General features: G+C 39.8%; 1 protein-coding gene across 2 annotated transcripts in view; it reads left to right on the top strand.

The window, feature by feature from the left end:
* The window catches only part of LOC108997614 (cleavage and polyadenylation specificity factor subunit 3-II), a 48,117-nt gene that overhangs the window by 17,528 nt on the left and 7,956 nt on the right, over positions 1-22,633 (top strand). For both annotated transcript variants that reach the window (XM_018973967.2, XM_018973966.2), the window contains exons 11-12: positions 717-858; positions 6,817-6,913. In XM_018973967.2, coding sequence (XP_018829512.2) covers positions 717-858; positions 6,817-6,913 — 239 coding nt within the window. The remainder of the gene's footprint in view (positions 1-716; positions 859-6,816; positions 6,914-22,633) is intronic.

Here is a 22,633-nt window from a genome sequence, read left to right as displayed (position 1 = left end):
TGTGACTAACACGTCTATGGATCATGCTAGCACATGTGATTCTTACTATTCTATTTTTCTCCCTTTAGATCTCGAATTTCTCCCCGGACCTCTCTCTTCCATGCACCTTTCTATGGTCTTGACTTGTACACTTCAGTTTGGTGACAGTTCTTTTTTTTTAATTGATAATATCGTAATCTGCATTACATTGTCAAGTTCTCATGAGATACTTAAAATCAAATAAAAGTCATGTTCTCATAATGTTTCCTGTGATAAATAAAACACACCCATGGATTTTATAGTTACCAAAGAGAAGTTTTAGAAAAAGACAAATCTTATCACTCTGCCTTGTTTGAAAATCTGGAGGAAAATACAATGTGTCCTGATGCAGTAGGTGCAATGCAGATTCCTCTGATGAGATTGTCAGGGATTTAAGTGAGATCCTATGCTATTTTATTTTTTAGCTGTAGTGCATCTGTGAGGACATTGCAGAGGCATGCATTGAGTTCCACATCAGGCATATATTAAGATGGCCTTCATTCACATATTCTCTCTCTCTCTGAATAATGACAAATGGGATATGCAAAATAAGTATCTTTTGTCTAGTTTTGTTGTATTGAGTCCATTCCACAAAGAAATGTCCCAGTACTAAATGTAAATCAATTGATATATGAACCCTATAGAACTATCATCATTTTAATGTACTACGGCTTACTGATTGTGTTTGGATGATGCAGTTCTCAATTTTGACCGTTCGATGATATCTGCTCCTGGACCTTGCGTTCTTTTTGCTACACCTGGCTGGATTAGTGGCGGTTTTTCGCTTGAGGTTTTCAAGCAGTGGGCTCCATCTGAAATGAATCTTATCACCTTGCCTGGGTACCAATCTTGTGACTTGCATATTGATCAAGAATTACTTTACATAGTTTGGGAGAAAGTTATTATTATTACAAACCCACTTCCAACCCTTTGATATAGTAGCTAGCAACCTCGTAAATATATGATGCTGATCCACAAAATCTTGGTCAAATGCCCATTTTAGTTCCATATAGTTTTATTGGGTTGTTGAAACTGTTTTTATGTGCATCAGAAGATGTAACAAATTGAATGTGCCTATTGCTAGTCATTCTATGTTGATTGCTCAGTGTTGATGTTGTAGTCGAACATTCAACAGAGAGAATGAATTCCTTTTTCATTAACATTCAACATCCTATACATACTACATACAACTGACCATTGTATACTCATAAACTACCCTAATTACAACCATGTCCTCTAACACTCCCCCTCAAACTGGGGCATATATATCATATAAACTTGGCTTGGAACAAATAAACTTTAACCGACTACAACACAATAGTTTGGTAAAAATATCTGCAAGTTGATCAGCAGACTTCACAAAGGGTGTAAAAATGTCACCACTTAGTATCTTATCCCGAATGAAGTGACAATCAATCTCAATGTGTTTAGTCATCTCATGGAATACAGGATTAGATGCAATATGCACTACAGCTTGGTTATCACAAAGTAACTGAAGAGGGACAGGAGCTGGAAACCCAATTTCTTGAAGAAAGTGTTGCAACCATGTCAGCTCACTAGTAGTGTGAGCCATTGCTCTGTATTCTGCTTCTGCACTAGACTGAGCTACTATTGTTTGCTTTTTACTCTTCCATGTAACCAAATTACCACCCACAAAGGTACAATATCCAGTAGTCGATCTTTTATTTGAAGGAGATCCAGCCCAATCAGCATCTAAAAAAGCTTTAATTCTAAGGTGTCCATTTGGTCTATACAATAGTCCAAGGCCAGGAGCTAGCTTAAGATAACGAAGAATATGAATTATAGCATCCCAATGTGAGACCCTGGGCGTTTGTAGAAATTGGCTCACTACACTCACTGCATAAGAGATATCAGGTCTAGTGATAGTAAGATAATTCAAATTTTCAACAAGTCTTCAATACCGACCTAGATCTCCAAACAACTCACCTTTATCTTTCAAGAGTTTATGATTTGGGTCCATAGGAGTGTCAATAGGTCGTGCACCTAACACGCCAGTTTCTTCCAGAAGATCAAGTACATATTTTCTCTGAGATAGGTTAATGCCTTTTTTAGATCTACCGACTTCAATTCCAAGAAAGTACCTAAGTTTGCCCAAGTCTTTTGTCTGAAACTGATCATGTAAAAATTGTTTCAGCCTAGCAATTCTAGCTGAGTTACTCCCAGTAATTACAATGTCATCAACATATATAACCAATAAGATATGACCTGCATCACTGTGTAGGTGAAATACCGAGTGGTCTGTTTGGCATCTATGAAGACCAAATGTTAATACAACCTTAGAGAACCTCCCAAACCATGCTCGAGGAGATTGTTTCAAACCATATAATGTCTTTTTTAACTTGCACACAGTACCTCGATACTCCCCCTGAGCAACAAACCCAGGTGGTTGCTCCATATACACTTCCTCATTTAAGTCGTCATGTAGGAATGCATTTTTAACATCCAACTAAAATAAATGCCAATCCAAGTTAGCAACAAGATAGATCAATATCCGAATAGAAGAAATTTTGGCAACTGGGGAAAAGTCTCATCATAATCAATGCCATAAGTTTGAGTGTAATCCTTAGCAACCAAGCGGGCTTTCAGACGTTCAACAGACCCATTAGGATGAAATTTGATTGTATATACCCATCTACAACTAACAAGGTGTTTACCAGGTGGTAGAGGAACAAGATCCCATGTCCCATTATGGTGAAGAGCATCCATTTCATTTTTCATAGCTGTCCTCCATTCCGAATCAGATAAAGCATCATTAACTTTCTTAGGAATAGATAGTTTTGAAAGTTGAGAAGTAAAACATGAAAAAGATGGAGATAAGGCATGACAGGAGACATATTGGGCAATCGGATGTTGAGTAACACAAGAACGAGTACCTTTTCAGAGAGCAATAAGTGGAGAGTCTGAAGTACTAGGTAACTCAGGATCTGAAGATAGAGACAAGATTAGTAGAGGCATGGGAGCTGGGGGCCACACGCGATGCGAGTACACCTGTAAAGGAACAAGGGAAGGAACTAAGGAGGATTGGGTAAAAGTGGGTGAGTGTGCAGGAGAAAGGGTAAGAGTAGGTAATGGTAGAGGATCACACTCAACAACTGAAGATGTTGTCAAGAAATAGGGTATGGACTCAAAGAAGGTGACATCAGCACTAGTGAAGTAACGTCTAAGAGCAGGACTATAATAGCGATATCCTTTTTGAGTCCGGGAATAACCAACAAAGAAACAATTGGTAGCACGTGGATCAAGCTTATCAAAACCTGGGCCAAGGTTATGAACATAGCAAACACACCCAAAGATTTTTGGATGGAGAGAAAAAGGTGGAGACGAAAGGAACAAGATGGAGAATGGAGAGAAACCATCGAGGACTGACGAAGACATACGGTTAATAAGGTGACACGCAGTAAGAACACCATCACTCCAAAAACGTTTAGGAACATGCATGTGCAATAAAAGTGCTCTGGTTACATCTAACAAATGGCGATTTTTGCGTTCAGCCACCCCATTCTGTTGGGGTGTATAAGAGCATGAAGTTTGATGAACAATTCATTTATTATTTAAGTAAGTAGCAAAGACACTAGATTTGTATTCTCTAGCATTTTAAGAACGCAAAATTTGAACTTTTTGTTTAAATTGAGTTTTAATTTCTTTCCGAAAGACTTTGAATATGGAAAGAAGTTCAGATCGTGCCTTCATTAGAAACAACTATGTCATACGAGAATAGTCATCAACAAATGTAACAAAATATTGAAACTTGTTTAATACAATGTTGATTGGTCCCCATATATCAGAGTGAATCAATTCAAAAGAACTAGATGATTGATTATCAACTCGAGGTACAAAAGACACACGATGGTGTTTGCTAAGCTGACATGCTTCACAAGGAAAGGAAGATGCATTTTCAAGATTCCTAACTTGACGTTTCAAAAGAGAAAGAGAAGGGTGTCCAAGGCGACAATGCCATTCAAAAGTAGATGATGAGGATGTGAGGGCTCGAGTGGATGACTGTTTGACATCAAGGTAATATAGACCACCAGCTTCATGCCCCGAACCAATCTTCTTCCCCGTCTTGAGATCTTGAAAGATATATATAGAAGGATAAAAGGTCACAGAACATTGAAGAGTTTGAGTAATTTGACTAATGGACAACAAACTAAAGGGAAAACTAGGAGCATATAGAACATATGACAAGGATATAGAATCGGTGAGCTTAGTGGATCCAATGCCTGTAACTTTAGCAAGAGAACCATTAGCAAGAGTAACACTCTTTGGAGATGTCAAAGTATCTAACTTAGATAAGGAATAAGAAAAATCGGTCAAATGTTCATTAGCTCCTGAATCAATGATCCATGGATCTTGAATAGATGAGACAAGACAGGCGACCGTTGTACCTGAATGGGCATGAGTAGCTATGGAAGATGAAGTCGCTCGTGTGCGAGCCAAAAACTAATCATACTCATCTTTTGATATGCTAATCATCTCTGGAGTCGGGTCGGAACTCATTGACGGTGATGTAGCATTTTGGCAAATAGCTTGATTAACAGATCCAGATGGTTTACCATGGAGATCCCAACAATAGTCCACCGAATGATTAGTGTGATCACAATGAGTGCACTTACGAGATTCACGACCTCGAGTGCGATTACCTCTGGCATCACGCCCCCCACGTGCCCTATACCACTCCGGCCTCCACGCCCACCGGAAGCAACATAGGAGGCAGTTAAAGCGGATCTCTCATTACTCTGATCTGAAGAAAATTGAGATCCTTGTCCAGATAATATGGCTCACTAAAGCCGGGAGAACACATCAGGGAATGAGGGAAGTTGTGGACTTGCTAGAATTTGAGAACGCACTGACTCATACTCAGGTTTTAAGCCAACAAGAAACAGAACAACATTAAAATCTTCCCGTTGTTTTAGCATACTTGAAACATCAGAAGTGATAGGTTAATACATTTGAAGTTCTTCACATATGCTTATCACTTGAGAATAATATTCTTCCAGGCCCAAAGCACCCTGTTCCAACCCAAAGAATTGCTGACACAACTCATAAATACGGATTATGTTCCCAGCACCCAAATACATCTGTTTGAGATGCTTCCACACCTCTTGAGCGGTGTCAAAATGTATTAAGCTGGTGCAAATATTAGGCTCAATACTGGTCAACATTAGGGACAATATTTGAGCATCTTTTGCTCCCATTGAGCAAATGTAGAACTAGCTGAGCCAAGCATTGGATCAATCAAGTGGGTACGACGAAGGCCCTTGCTTCAAAAACATTTCAACAGATTTTGACCACAACAGGTAGTTTTTTCCATTCAACTTTACCGAATTCATAGGCATATTAATGTTTGGTGCAAGAGACATTGACTCAAATTTAGTTGTCATGGAGAAAAGTATCACAACAATTCAACTTGGAGTCAAGAATACACACAAAATATGAAATATGGATGAAAAACTGGGAGACACAATCTGGAAAAGTAGAAACCCAAATTAAAATCCCAAATTTCGGATCTGTATTGGTCGAAACAAGCCTGTACCGGCCAAAACAAGCAAGTATCAGTTCTGAACCGGCTTGTATCGGGTATGAACCAGCCTATATCGGGTCTGAACCACTCTGTTTCGGTTCTGAACTGGTATGTATTGGGTATTGCCGGTACCGGCTTAAAAAACTAACCCTAAACTGGAATAGGTTATCCCAAACGAGGATAACTTATCCTAAACAGGAATAAGTTTACCGTATACATGTTACCAAACATACGTTATCTTGGATAGAAATAAGACCTTACACCGGATTGGGGGCAGACGTAGTCGAGGACAGGATAGTAGAGATCTACCACCAAACACTTTGAGACGTCGACGTCGCTGGCGATAAACATGCTTCCAGCAGCTGATGACGACGGGAGACACACCGGTGTGCACAAAAAATGTCGGCAATCTCGATTCTGGTGTCCAGTACTGGAGATGACACCTGAGGTCACCGGAAAACCTTGAAACAGATACCGGCCACCAACAACGAAGAGGACAACGGCCACTAACCACCACACACAACGACGGTGATACCACAATGCCGTCGCACAACCCCAACCACCACTAACTGACTACACTTTTCTCTGATACCATGTAGTCGAACATTCAACAGAGAGAATGAATTCCTTTTTCATTAACATTCAACATCCTATACATACTACATACAAATGACCATTGTATACTCATAAACTATACTAATTACAACCATGTCCTCTAACAGATGTCAATTGGTAATATCATGTCACTTGTTTTAAGACATATAGTGTAATTGATACCTCTGTTTGAATAGGCAAATGGGAATGCACATTTCTGTATACCTACCTCATGTATCTTGCTCTGATATTCTTATGTGATGAGCTGAACTTGGAATGTAGAATAGAATTAACCTCGTACCATCATATTCTTATTGTATGGAGAAATTCACCTCTACTAGCAAGTACCCAGATACTATAGTTAATTTCTTAGTACATAATATAGCTAGTACTCTGGACATTTTCTCTTAGTGCACAACTGATATTCAGTTTCTGTTGAGAGCCAGCTGTGTGTTTATGTGCCAGACCCACCCTGTGCACATCAAACTAGACAGGTGACACATTACACGAAACCGGTGGTCCTATTCACACATGCCAAGCCCCATTCACAACTGATCGGTCACTCAACGTTATTACAAATTACAAGAAAAATGCTATAAGTTTCCATTAAAAACTGATTTTTTGAAACTGCTAAAAATCTCCAAAAAACAATGGTACTGTAGGTACTGTGCGGCTGGAACCATAGGACATAAATTGATGTCGGGTAAACGCACCAAAATTGATCTGGACAAAGATACTCAACTCGATGTGCGATGCCAGGTTCATAATTATTGTCTACCTCTTGTACTTTCTGTATTTTATCCTTTTTATTTTATTTTTCCTTATCTTATCGCATCTTTATTCTTTTTTGTTAAGTTTTGGTTACTCGGCTGAAAGGAATTTCAAGTCCTAAACTGGATAGTTATATTTTCCTAAAGGCATACATGTCCTCTTTTGAAGTTAATTGTTTTGTAGCAGAGCCACATTGAATTATGTGAATTATGATCCACATATCGAATGCAAGAATGGATAGTAGTCTAAAAATTCACAAAAAAAACCGCAAAGTTACAGCTTTTCTTAAAACAAGAATGCTACTATCACTCTAATTCTTATATGAATGTTTTTATATATAATCTGCTTCATAATTTGTCACATTAACATGAAAATTTCTTGGTGCAACTTATTTGTGTTGCACATTGCCAGCTAGAATAGTTTAGTATGATTTACTTTCTTCTAGTGTCCATAATGTATAAGATTGCATAGTATACATGCCATAGATCACACATAACAATCTATCTTGGCATCTATGTTGTGGAGGAGAGAAATTTTGTTTGCATGACAGTCCCCCTTTGCTTTGGGAAACATCTAAGCACACTGCAGTATAACCCTATTTCAACTTCCCCCCACCACCCCCCCCTCCCCTGCATTTTGTATGAAAATCAAAGTTCCACCCACTGGATACTGACAGATGCTGAAGGTAGTGATGGTACCGCATCCTTGTTGCAGAGCTTCTTTAGGAGAAGAAAAAATGAGCTCATCTTCTCCATGCATTTTTGTTTTTTTATGGTATCTATGTCATAATTAACTTTTACTGGGGTAAATATCAACTTTATGTTTCTTCATTACTGCAGAAAAATATGAACCTGTAATCCTTCTGCAGATAGATATAGTTTTTTCTCTCCTGGCCAGCAGTATAATCCAAATTCAATGAAATTAAAAATTTTGTATAACGATGTTAAAAAATGAATAAAAAATCATGTAATTGATGGTGTTGATTGGAATTAATAATATTGAATACAAAATCATGCCATTTAAGTATATTAGTCCGTTGACTTATAAAAAAAAGTATGTTAGTCCATTATTAGAAGATGACTTTTAAGAAATTATAAAAAACAATGACTTATAAGTTCTCTTTTTTGAGTTTTCCACTCCTTTGTTTTTCTGCTTTCATTATTAATTTTTATAAGGAATGCTTTGCTTGATAGTTTAAAATTTTGATCATGCCATGAAAGTGGAGTTCAGGTTAACTGTTTCTGCAACCTGTTTGTTCGTGATATGTGACCTGAAGTTCCCTGTCAAAAACTTGAGAGAAAATACATTTTTTCCCTTCACACTTGCTATCTCATATTTTACCATTGTCATCACCAGGCGTCCTGTATTTGGTGGTTCAAAGATTCAAAAAGAATACATGCTTGTTGGGTTATCGACCTCCTTTGGTTATCCTTGTTATGTGTCTTGCCACCTTCTTGGACGTTTTATTGTGTTACTGTGCATCAAATTTTGTCCTTTATCTTTGTTAGAGGACATGGTTGTAATAAGTGTAACTTGTGAGGGTACAATCGTCAATTGTATGTAGTATATATATTGTTGTACATCAATGAATGAAGTAAGTTTTCCCTCCATGAATGTCTACATGGTATCAGAGGTTCGAGTACTTGTTGGTGGTGCCGTTGTTTGTTAGTTACTAAGTAGATGTACTATGTTGGTATTTTCGGATTTGAGTTTGTATTTTCGAAGTCCATCATAGTTTCCAGATTTGAGTTGGTACTTTCGGATCTAAGTTGGTATTTGTCACCGGATCAAAGCTCACCAGTATCTTCGGCTGCCGGATTCGAGGTCACCGTCGTCCTTTGTGCATATCGGTGGCTTCTCCCTCTGTTGTCAGCGCTAATAGGAGTTTCAAACTGTTTCTGGCACTTTTCCGGTTGTCTTTGTTATTGGGCACCACATTTGAGCTTGTCGTCATTTTCTATGAAGTTTGGCGAGTTTCCCATCATCATCGGCCGCCGGAAGGGTAGGGTATCGCCGGCAACGCCAAAAGGCTTGGAGTGTTTGGTTTCAAGTGTAAGCTATTCAAGCTTGAGTGTGGCTGCCCCCAACTTGGAGTAAGATCGTGTTCCTATTCGAATAATGTCTGTTTGGTAACGAGGATAAGGTAATACCCAGATCACTTTATCTCGTTTAGGATAACATAGTCCAAGTTTAAGGAATGTTTGAAACCGGTACCTGTACAAGCCCCGTTCAAACCCGTTATGGTTCGAGTCAGACCCAATACGGGCCGAGTTAGGCTGATTTCGACCCGATACGGGTCAATTCCAAGCCGATACGTGACTGTTCCAGCCGATATAGACTGATTTTGATCGATACAAAGCTGAATTTGGTTTTTCAAGTTGATTTTTCGGGTACTTGAGCTGGATTTTTTGTTTTCCAGATTGCATACTTCGGTTTTGTTATCCATACTTAATATTTTTGTGTGAATTTTCTGTCTCCAAGTTGAATTGTGACATTTTCCTGTGTCCATGGTGACGAAGTTTGAGCCACAGCCACCTGATGCCACTCGAGGTCCACGTGGGGGTAGCGGTCCACGTGAGGGATGTGATGCCAAAGGTTATCACACTCGAGGTCGAGATTCTCGTAAGTCACCCATTGTGGTCGCACTAACCACTCGGTGGACTATTGTTTAGATCTACATGGTAGACCATCTGGATCCACTAATTAGGCTATTTGCCAAGATGCCACATCACAATCACCGAGCTACAACCCGACTCCAGATTTGATTTAGCATATCAAAGGATGAATATGATTAGCTTTGGGTGGCATACGGGCTTAATCTTCCACAGCTACTCTTGCCCACCCAAGTACATCGTTCACATGTCTTGTCTCATATAGGGGTAAGCACTGACTTAGTCGGAGTCGGATTCCCCTAAATCTAACTCTGACTCTGACTTTGTCGAAGTTTAAATCCAAACTCCAACTCCAACTTATGTAGGATCCGATCCGAGTTGGAGCGGAGTCAGATTTTGGCTTTCAGTTTTGGATTTTTTTTTAGCTTCATATTTAGCCCATTTTAAAAAAGAATTTTTTGTGGCCTTTCTTTGAAATTGGAATTTTTTCAAAAAATTTAAAATTAAAACTAAATCGTTCACTGCTAATTTACTTCTATACTAATATTTGTATTACATATTATTTTGTGTCTAATTACATGTTATTATACTTTAGTAAATTAGTACATGTGTTATTAATTTATTATATTAGACTTATTTAAATACTAGTGTCTAATTTATTTCTATACTTGATTATGCATGGTAGTAATACTATGATGTTTACAGATAATAAACTATCATTAGTCTATTTATATTATAGTATAAATATATTATTTTATAATAATTAGCTCATATTAGTATATTATTGAATTTAACTATATAAGTTCTAGTTATATAACTATACTAGTATATATGATAAATATATAGATAAATACATATTTTTATAACATATGTACAAAATCGGAGTCGGATTCAGAGTCGGAGCGTAAAGTCAGATCCAGCGATACCTCCAACTCTGACTCCGACTAAAAAATTAAAAAAAAAAAAAAAAAGACTCCGACTTTGTTTTGTCGGAGTCAAAGCGGAGCCAAGTTCAGTGTTAGATTTTCAAATTTTTGCTCAACCCTAGTCTCATCAACCCAAGATCCATGGATTATTGATTCAAGAGCTAATGAACATCTGACCAGTTTGTCCTCTGCCTTATCTAAGTTAAATACTGTGACATCTCCAAAAAGTGTTACTCTTGCTAATGGTTCTCTTGCTAAAGTTACAGGCATTGGATCCACTAAGCTCGCTGACTAGATCCTTGTCATCTCTTCTATATGCTTCTAGTTTTCTCTTTAGTTTGATGTCCATTAGTAAGATTACTCAAAGTCTTTAATGTTCAGTAACCTTTTATCCCTCTTCATGTATCTTGCAGCATCTCAAGATGGGGGGGAACAAGATTGGTACAGGCATGAAGCTGGTGGTCTGTATTATCTTGATGTTAAACAGTCACCCACTCAAGCCCTTATATCATCCACATCATCTGCTTATGAATGACGTTGTCACCTTGGTCACCCTTCTCTTTCCCTCTTGAAGCTTCAAGTTAGGAATGTAGGAAATGTGTCTCCCTTTCCTTGTGAAGCATGTCAACTTAGTAAACATCATCTTGTCTTTTGTACCTTGTGTTGATAAACGAGCATCGAGTCCTTTTGAATTGGTTCACTCTGATATAGGGGGACCAATGAACATTGAATCAAACAAGTTTTAGTATTTTGTCACATTTGTTGATGACTACCTCATGTGACATGGTTGTTTTTTATGAAGGCAAGATCTGAACTTCTTTCTATATTCAAAGTGTTTTGGAAATAAATTAAAAATTTGAAACCCAATTTAACAAAAAAGTTCAAGTTTTGCATTTTGATAATGCTAGAGAATATCAATCTAGTGCCTTTGCTACTTGTAATGAAGGAATTGTTCATCAAACTTCATGTTCCTATACACCCCAACAGAATGGGGTGGTTGGACGCAAAAATCGTCATTTGTTAGATGTAACCCGAGCTCTTTTACTGCACATGCATGTTTCTAAACGTTTTTGGAGTGATGATGTTCTTACTGCTTGTCACCTTATTAACCGTATGCCTTCATCAGTTTTCGATGGTTCCTCTCGCTTCTCCATTTTGTTCTCTTCATTTCTGCCATTTTCTCTCCCTCCAAAAATCATTGGGTGTGTTTGCTATGTTTATAACTTTGGCCCATGCTTTGATAAGCTTGATTCACGTTCTACCAAGTGTTTTTTTGTTGATTATTTTCGGACTCAAAAAGGATACCAAACAAGATTGGTACAGGCATGAAGCTGGTGGTCTGTATTATCTTGATGTTAAATAGTCACCCACTCAAGCCCTTATATCATCCACATCATCTGCTTATGAATGACGTTGTCACCTTGGTCACCCCTCCCTTTCCCTCTTGAAGCGTCAAGTTAGGAGTGTAGGAAATGTGTCTCCCTTTCCTTGTGAAGCATGTCAACTTAGTAAACATCATCTTGTCTTTTGTACCTTGTGTTGATAAACGAGCATCGAGTTCTTTTGAATTGGTTCACTCTGATATAGGGGGACCAATGAACATTGAATCAAACAAGTTTTAGTATTTTGTCACATTTGTTGATGACTACCTCATGTGACATGGTTGTTTTTTATGAAGGCAAGATTTGAACTTCTTTCCATATTCAAAGTGTTTTGGAAATAAATTAAAAATTTGAAACCCAATTTAACAAAAAGGTTCAAGTTTTGCATTTTGATAATGCTAGAGAATATCAATCTAATGCCTTTGCTACTTGTAATAAAGGAATTGTTCATCAAACTTCATGTTCCTATACACCCCAACAGAATGGAGTGGCTGGATGCAAAAATCGTCATTTGTTAGATGTAACCCAAGCTCTTTTACTGCACATGCATGTTTCTAAACGTTTTTGGAGTGATGATGTTCTTACTGCTTGTCACCTTATTAATCGTATGCCTTCATCAGTTCTCGATGGTTCCTCTCGCTTCTCCATTTTGTTCCCTTCATTTCTGCCATTTTCTCTCCTTCCAAAAATCATTGGGTGTGTTTGCTATGTTCATAACCTTGGCCCATGCTTTGATAAGCTTGATCCACGTTCTACCTAGTGTTTTTTTGTTGGTTATTTCCGGACTCAAAAAGGATATCGTTGCTATAGTTCTATTCTTAGACGGTACTTCACAAGTGTTGATGTTACCTTCTTTGAGTCCACATCCTATTTCTCGAACACATCTTCGAGTGTTGAGCATGATCCTCTACCATTACCTACTCTTACACTTTCTCCTTCATTCTCACCCAATCTTACGTAACCCTCCTTAGTGCATTCCCCAGTTCCGTTATAGGTTTACTTGCGTTGCTTGCCACCACTGGCTCCCATGCCTCCACCAACCGTGTCTCCATCTTCAGATCCTGAGTTACCACTTCAAACTCTCCCACCTATTGCTCTCCGCAAAAGTACTCGTTCTTGTGTTACTCAACATCCGATTAGCCCATTTGTCTCATATCATGTATTATCTCCTTCATTCTCATGTTTTAGTTCTCAACTTTCAAAACTTCATGTTCCTAAGAAAGTTCAAGACATTTTATCTGATCTGGGATGGAAGACAGCTATGAAAGATGAAATGGATTCTCTTCACCATAATGGAACATGGGATCTTGTTCCACTACCACCTGGTAAACAACTTGTTGGCTATAAATGGGTATATACAATTAAATTTCATCTTGATGATTCTGTAGAGCGTTTGAAAGCCGGCTTGGTTGCTAAGGGTGACACTCAAACATATGACATTGATTACGAGGAGACTTTCTCCCCGATCCCCAAAGTCTCCTCTATTCTAAGTGTTGATCTCTCTTACTGCTAATTTAGACTAGCCCTTATTTCAGGTGGATGTTAAAAATGCATTTCTACCTGGCGACTTGCATGAAGAAGTTTATATGGAGCAACCACCTAGATTTGTTGCTCAGAGGGAGTATCGAGGTTCTGTATGCAAGTTAAAAAAGATATTGTAGTTTTTTTTAGAAGAAGAATAATCATTCTTATTAATCTCCAACAGAAACGATTACAATATAAATAGAAGAGGAAGGCCACCTAATCAGTAAATCAAATCAGCAAATTTCTAGGCTATAAAACAGGAAACATAAATATCTAAAATCTAAAATAGTTATTTCAGATTTTATCTAAAATAGAACTTCCTAATTTATCTCCTAGAAATCCGACATATTTAAAACAGAGTTTCCTAACTTATTTCCTAGAAATCCGACACCCCCCCTCAAGTTGGAGCATAGATATCTATCATGCCCAACTTGTTTACAAAGAACTCAAACTAGGTCTGAAAAGTCCTTTGGTGAAGATATCAACTATTTGTTGAGTAGTAGGAACAAAAGGCATGCAAACAGCGCCACTATCAATCTTTACATGCTTAGTGCGATCATGTTGTACTGGATTTTGAGCAATACATATGGCAGCTTTGTTGTCACAATACAACTTCATTGGCATGTTCACCGCCATCCTTAGCTCTTCTAGAATTCTCTTCAGCCATAGCATCTCACAAACTCTGTTAGCCATAGCCATATATTCTGCCTCGGCACTGCTCCTTACAACCACATTTTGTTTCTTGCTTCGCCATGTGACCATATTTCCCCATACATAAGTACAGTATTTTGACATGGATCTCCTATCAATAATTGAGCCTGCCCAATCTGCATCAATGAATGCCTCTATGTTTTGCTGTGTGGTCTTCTGGAAGAGTAAACCCTTGCCTGGTGTACTTTTCAAGTACCTAAGAATCCGATAAACTGCTTCAAGATGTTTCTCCTAAGGTGAGTGCATAAATTGCCTTACCAAACTCACAGCAAAAGCAATATCGGGCCGTGTATGTGATAAGTAAATTAACTTTTCCACCAACTTTTGGTACCGAGTTGTATTCACTGGATCACCTTCCTTGTCATCTCCAAGTTTCTGATTTGGATTGATTGGAGTGTCTGCTGGCCTACACCCGCTCATCCCAGTTTCCTTAAGGAGGTCAAGAACATACTTCCGTTGAGAGACAACAATCCCTTTCTTCGACCTAGCAACCTCCATTCTAAGGAAATACCTCAGAGATCCTAAGTCCTTGATCTTAAATGTTGATAAGAGGGAAGTCTTCAATCGGTTCATCTCAAGTGTGTCATCTCCAGTGAGAATTATATCATCTACATACACAATTAGAATTGTTATTTTCCCATCCTATGAATGTCTTGTAAACATCGTATGATCACTTTGCCCTTGAGTATACCTTGACTTTTAACAAACTGAGTGAATTTCTCAAACCAGGCTCTTGGTGACTGTTTTAACCCATATAAGGACTTCTTCAGTTTACACACTTTTGTGCCAAAATTTTCACCAAATCCTGGAGGTGCATCCATGTACACTTCGTCCTCCAGATCTCCATTGAGAAATGCATTTTTTACGTCCAACTGTTGCAAAGGTCAGTCACAATTAGCCGCAAGTGATAAAAGAACTCTTACAGTGTTTAGTTTTGCAACTGGGGCGAATGTCTTTAAGTAATCAATGCCATAGGTCTGAGTGAATCCCTTGGCAACCAATCGAGCTTTATACCGTTCTAGAGAGCCATCAAATTTATACTCTACTGTAAACACCCATTTGCAGTTGTTTTTCCTCTTGGTAGATCAACTAACTCCCATGTACCATTTTTTTCAAGAGCTTTCATCTCCTCGAAAACAGCCTCCTTCCACTCAGGAATTTTTCGAGCATCCTGCACAATATTAGGGATCTCCATACAAGACAATTGTGAGGTAAAAACACGAAAAATAGATGAGAGATTTTCATATGACACATAATTGGATAATGGATGTTAGGTGCAAGATCTCACACCCTTCCGGACAGCAATGGGAAGTTCAGAATCATCAAACTCAGGATTGACCCAGACTCGGGTTCAGAACTAGAAGATGAAATAGGTTGAACATGAGGTAAGGGCTCGGTGTGGACATTACCTGGAGGATTTACGGATTCTGGGCAGTGCAAAGGATTGGAAGACTCTTTCTTTCGAGTTGTCTTTTGTCGCGAGTAGACAATGTCAAATGGTACCAACGTTGTGTTTTCCGTTTCTGTCTCTCCTTTGTGAACATCATGAGATGGGACTATAGAGAGACCTACCTTTTCAGTATCTAAACAACTGGACTCATTTTCCCTTGGTATAATAAAGCTTGGGTTTTCAGGTTGAATAATCAAGGTTGGAGAAGGATCGTTTTGCAAATTTTCAGTTTGGAAAAAATCATGAAAACCAGCCGAATCTTTGTTTTGGTTCCCCCTTTGAAGATGAGGCGTAAAATATGGAAGTAATTCAAAAAAAGTAACATCCATGGTAACAAATATTTTTTTTGAAGTAGGTTCAAAACATTTATACCCCTTTTGAGTGGGAGCATAGCCAACAAACACACATTTTGTGGCTTGGGGTTCAAGTTTTCCTCGATTATTACTATGAATATGAACAAAAGCAGTACAACCAAATATCTTTAGTGGTAAAGAAGAAGAAAGCCGATTTGTTGGACAACACTTGTGGAAAATATCAAAAGGTGTTGCAAAGCTCAAAACCTTATTTGGCATTCTATTTATGAGATATGTTTTTTTTTTTATAAGTAATCAAAGATGTATTAATAAAGATAGGCAAAGCCCAAGTACACAAGATGGTATACAAGAGATGAAACCTATCTAGATCGCAGAAATGGAAACTAGAAAGTCATGGAATTTCAGGCCATTAAAATCTAAAGCAATGGCCCATAGAAATAAAGTATGGAAAAATAGCATTCTAAGTTCCTCCGGGGACCGCTCTTTGTTTTCAAAAGTCCGATCGTTGCACTCTTGCCATAGACACCACATAATACAGATCGGGACATATTCCACACCGCCTTGATTGTTGCGCTTCTCTCAAAAGTGTCTAGCTAGCCAATAGATCTACCACCGTTGCAAGCATAATAAAAGCTAACTCTATCCGGCTAAAGACTTCGACCCAGAAGACTCTAGTAGTCTCACAATATAGCAAAAGGTGTTCCACTGTCTCGCCAAATCTCTTGCACATGCAACACCAGTCTAGTATAACTACTTGGCGCTTCCTCAGATTTTCGGTAGTCAGAATCTTCCCCAACGCTGTTGTCCAAGTAAAGAAGATAGCTTTCGGAGGCACCTTATTTCTCCAGATTCTCCTCCATGGGAACGGGGTGGTGGCGGCTTGGGAAAGGGACTTATAAAAGGATCAAACCAAGAAAATGCCCTTACCCGCTGGAGTCCACCATAGCCTATCAACTTGCTGACTATTTGGCTTCACAGAATAAAGAAAGTTGAAGAAAGCCTCAAAGATGTCCACTTCCCAGTCTTGCGTCGCTCTACTAAATATGACGTTCTATTGCACTTGGTCCCCTATTAGAAGCATAAGGTCCTTTATCGAAGCTTCCTGGTTGCATGCCAACTGAAAAATAGCTGGAAATGTATCCTTTAGGGGCCTCATTCCCACACCATGTCCCTCCAAAACTTAATACGAGAACCCCTCCCCAACACCAATTTAGAATGGCTACTAAACCCCCCCCCCCCCCCCCCCCTTCCTTCCTAATGTGTTTCCAAACTCCCACACCTCTAGCCACGTACACCTCTTTAGTACACTAGCCCCCCCACATGCTTCCATATTTACAGTCAATCACCAGCTTCCATAACGCTTTTGTCTCGTTATTATACCTCCATAACTACTTCCCAAGCAGAGCCCGGTTGAAAGTTATTAGATTTTTAATACCCAAACCACCAGACAAGAGTGGTGTGCACACCTTATCCCAGATGACCAAGTGGAATTCAAATTCATCCCCTATCCCACCCCAAAGGAAATTACGGTACAGCTTATCAATCCGAGCCGCTACCCTGGCAGGCAATTGAAACACAGATAGAAAGTAGGTAGGTAAATTAGAAAGAATACTCTTGATAAGAGTAAAACAGCCACCTTTCAATAAATACAATATTTTTCACTCTGCCAATTTCCTTCCTATCTTCTCTATGACTGAATCCCATATGGATGAGGCCCTTGCTGCTGCCCCCAACGACAAACCCAAATAAGTAATAGGAAGAGAGGCTACCTTGCACCCAAGAATACTAGCTAGCTATCTAGTATTTCTCATGTTTCCCACTGGCACTAGCTCTGACTTGTCAAAGTTCACTTTCAAGCCTGACGCTGCTTCAAAGCATAGTAACCAAGCCTTCAAAGCTCTCAATTGGTTTTGATCTGCCTCACAGAATATGAGTGTATCATCTGCAAAAAGTAAATGAGACAAAGTAATAATGCTCCTATTGGGATCGCCAATCGGAAATCCAATCACAAACCCATGCGTAACCGCCGCCGATGTCATCCTACTCAAAGCCTCCATTATGATAACAAAAAGAAGTGGGGACAAAGGATCTCCTTGCGTTAGACCTCTAAAGCTATTGAAGAAACCGGTAGGACAACCATTAATCAAAACTGAGAATCTGGCTGTAGAGATGCACCAACTAATTCAATTACGCCACCTAGGCCCAAAACCACACCTCCCCAATAGATACAAGAGAAAATCCCAATTTACATGATCGTATGCTTTATCCATATATAACTTGTAAATAATACCTGTGGAGCCAGCCTTTAATCTGCTATCCAAACCCTCGTTTGCTATAAGGACTGAATCCAATATTTGGCGCCCTTTAACAAATGCATTTTGTTGTTTCGAAGTGATCTTATCCAAAACCGCCCCCAGTGTGTTAGCAAGCACCTTGGATATAATTTTGTATACCCCATTCACAAGGCTAATGGGTCGAAAATCCTTAACCTCTACTGCTCCAGTCTTCTTTGGAATCAACGCGATAAAAGTAGCATTTAGGCTTTTCTCAAACTTTCCAACTAAGGATACTTCTTGAAACACATTCATAATGTCCACTTTCACCACCTCCTAGCAAGATTGGAAAAAATCCATCGAGAGACCATCTGGGCCTCGAGCTTTATCTTTGCTCATGCGTCTGACTACATCATACACTTCCTCCTTCTCAAAAGGCCTCTCCAACCAAGAGGTTTCTTGAGGCGCAATAGTATAAAAAACAAGACCATCCAGCTTTGGCCTCCATCCCACACGTTCTGTTAACAGTTATTCATAGAAATCCACCACATGGTCACGAATCAAAGGGGCCTCCTTACATTCCATGCCATTAATGTTTAGCATTTCAATGGTATTAGTTCTTCTATGAGAGTTAGCAACTCTATGGAAGAATTTAGTGCTCTGATCCCCTTCTTTTAGCCACAAAGCTCTCAACTTCTGACGCCATGAAATCTCTTCTAGGGATAGTATTCTTTCTAATTCTGCGACCAGCTCTGACTTGCGCACTAACTCATCGGGTAGAAGGGCTCTAACCTCCAATATCTGTTCAAACTATTGTATCTCCTCCACCATGGATTTTTCTCGCTCCCCAATATCTCCAAAGGATTGTGTATTCCAAAGCTTAAGATCATTTTTCAAAGCTTTTAACTTACAAGCTAGGATGTATGAGGGGTTACCATGGAACTGATAAGAAGACCACCATTGCCTAACTTTATCCACAAAGCCTTTACTTTTCAACCACATGTTTTCAAACTTAAAGTATCGATGCCCGCTTCGAATGCCACCACAATCCAACAATTTAGGAAAATGCTCCAAGCAAAGATGTGGCAGCCTCTTTTGGCACACTTTCGGATAGTGCAACTCCCACTTCGGTGAAATTAGGAATCTATCTAGCCTTGACCATGTCTGATTATTCGACCAAGTGAATGAACCCCCTAGTAGAGAAATATCTAACAAGTTTAAATCAAAGATACAATCTGAGAACTCTGACATTGCTGGGCGCAGCCTACTCTCTCTCGATCGTTCACTAGGAAAACTGATTACATTAAAATCCCCTCCTATACACCAAGGAAGCTCCCACCAGCTATGTAACCCAGCAAGTTCCTCCTATAGGAAACGTCTATCGTTGTCTACATTTGAACCGTATAAACCTGCAAAAACCCACTCAAAATTATCTGCCACGCTCTTAAAAGAGCACGCCACTGTATACTCCCCCACAAACTTCTCCATTTTCTCAACAACTCTTTTATCTCACATCACTAGAATTCCACCCGAAGCCCCATTTGAAGCTAGATAAACCCAATCCGCGTAAGTGCAACTCCAAATGCTTCGAATTAATCTTCTAGAAACATTTTTCAGTTTAGTTTCTTGCAAACATACTACATCCACCCTCCATTCTCGTAACAAGTTTTTTATGCGAAGCCGTTTATTCGCCTCATTTAACCCGCGGACGTTCCAAGACACAATTTTCGGCTTCATAAAGAATAGGCGAGCCCCTTCCCTTTGGATTTTTTACGACTTGAGCTTCCTTCATACTTCAGTGACCAAGTTAGGTGGTTGAGCTCCCACTGTTTTTTTGACGTTGATTTCTTTGACTGTGTGTGATCCACTTCAATTGCAGTAAGTAAAGCTAGAAACTACTCTTCATAACCCCCACATTCCATTCCTATCCAGTGTTGCATTTCTTTCACCTTATGAAATAGCCAATCCGGAGCTTTCGATTCACTTGGTAGCAAACGATTCAGTGGGATAGGGTCCCCATTAGAAGCCCACTGCAGATTTGGAATCGCCCCCCTTCCTCTCCGAAAAGATTCCTCCCCTCCCATTCAACCACAACAGTACAAGTGGGAGATTGGGTCTCAGGGACCATCAACACATCACAGCCAGATTGGGTCTCGGGAACCACCTCCACCCCTGCCTCCTCAGCCTCTAGCTGAGCTTCAGAGCCAAAGTTCCTCACCACGATAGAGTCAAGATGGTCCTCAGGATGACACTGGACCTCCATCTGGGGAAAGGAGCCTCCCATCATGGTTTTCGGCAATTTCTGGGTATCTGAAACAATATCGGCGTCCCACGGTGGTGGTAGCACCACCAACTCCACTTGACAGCCATCCCGCTCCTTCTCTGTACAACCCCCTTCTCGGGCATCTCCTCGCAGAAAGAAGCCTCAAAGTGCCTCTCCTCTACTGATGGCAAAGGAGCCGCCGTCGGTGCTATGGCCGTCGAGCTACCGGCCTCTATCGCACATGCGGAAGGATCCTGATACAAATCGCACACTCCATTTCTCGTCGGAGTAGATTCCGGCAACCTAGCCTCAATCAGCGGTGTCGTCGCCTTTGCCAGGGCCACATGGCTCTTTGCAGGCAACAGTGGCTGAGGCCCACGCCCCGATGGGCCTGAAGCAGACGCAGCACGTCTCCTCCACACGGGCCTCTTTGGTTTCGGCTGAAAACCCCAAGGCCCAACATCCATTCCTTTACCTGAGGCCTGCGTGAAACTCCTGGGCCCATTTTGCTTGCCCATTGACCATGGCCTATTCTGAAGACCTTGATCCACACCCACATCCACCCCTGCTTCATCTTCAACGCACCGTTTCAATAAATATAAATAAGCCTGCACATCGTCTATTTTCCTCTGCATTCCATCACGACCCGCAAAAGATTTGCCTTATTAATTCCGACAATTCCACTGCCAGCCCCTTCCCTCTTCTGCACCTCTACTGAAGAAGCGACGTCTCCAGCCTGCAACAACGCACCTCCTCTCAGACTGACAGATTGATAGGGTGGGTAAACTACCTTCGGTTTTTTTAGAGCCTCCAGATACGATGTCGAGGGTTGGGCTGTCGTCGCCGCTACCAACAATGGAGGAGACGAATCCGTTACACGGCCACTGCCTGCCACCCTCAACACTTCCACCAGCTTACTCCACCCCCACCCATCTGTCCCTTCAGGAATGAGAAGATTATTTCTCCAACCCCCCTGTCTGAACTCCACCAACACCATGAATGCCCCTTCGGAGTTAACACACCTCTAGGCTATGTAGCCCCTGTCCCTCTCTATGAGCCAAATAAAACTCCCTTCTTCCCACCTTTGAGCAATCCTCCAAAGCTTTTGTAAACCAACAAGCCGAGCTTAACTCCAAATGCAGGCTTCTCACTAACTTCCAGCCCCTCTCTGTAATGTTCACCCATCGCCCAACTCTAACTACCTCAAATACCTTACGATCAATAACAACAGCATTCAACATGCTCGTATTCCTACTCATACTTGCGGTAAACAGTCGCTCAACCTCCCATGAAGAGCAGCATCAACCAAGCAAACAAAAAGTGTACAGAGAGAAAATAAGGAGAGAGAAAATCCAGCAGAAAGTTAGTATTAACAAAAACCTGTTTTATCTTCAATACCTTCTTCACAATCTTTACTCTTCCACCAAAAAGGCTCGGATGATCCTTTCTCTGACAGCACCTCCAGTAAGAACGGCTTCACCCCAAAGATATTTAGGTACTTGACTGGTAAAAAGTAAAGCCCAAGCTACTTCCAATAAGTTTTTGTTCTTTCTTTCAGCCAAACCATTTTGTTGCGGAGTGTCGACACTAGAGCTTTGATGAACAATTCCTTTTTCAAGAAAAAACTAGCCCAAAATGTTTTTGAAATATTCTCAACCATTATCACTCCGCAATATTTGAATATTCTTTTGAAATTGTGTGTACCATGGTGTAAAAAGTTTTGAAAATTGTTTCGACTTCAGATTTTTCCGTCATCAAATAAACCCAACTTAATCTCGTATGATCATCAATACATGTCACAAACCATTTTTTTCCAGAATGAGTAGATGTTCTACAAGGGCCCCATATGTCACTATGAATGACAGTAAATGGAGTAGTTGGTTTGTAGGGTTGGGTATAAAAAGATGCACGATGATGTTTAGCAAATTGACAAACTGCACATTGAAAAGAAGTTGAACTTTTATTCCGAAATAAATTGGGAAAGAAGTATTTTAAATACTGAAAACTAGGATGGCCTAACCTATAATGCCATAACAGAATATCATTTTCCTTAGAAACAGAAATAGAATTTAAGCAAGTATTTTGACATTGTCTACTCGAGTTAGGTCCATCTTCAAAATAATAGAGTCCATCTTTTTCCTTAGCACTGCCAATCATCCTCCCCGTGGTCAAGTCCTGAAATTCACAATAAGAAGAATAGAAATTAGCTTGACACTGGTGATCAGAGGTAATTTTACTGATGGACAACAAATT

This window comes from Juglans regia, chromosome 16 (assembly GCF_001411555.2).
Source record: "Juglans regia cultivar Chandler chromosome 16, Walnut 2.0, whole genome shotgun sequence".
Lineage (NCBI taxonomy): Eukaryota > Viridiplantae > Streptophyta > Magnoliopsida > Fagales > Juglandaceae > Juglans > Juglans regia.
The sequence above is the reverse complement of the archived record's forward strand: the minus strand, read 5'-3'. Positions and strand labels throughout refer to the sequence as shown.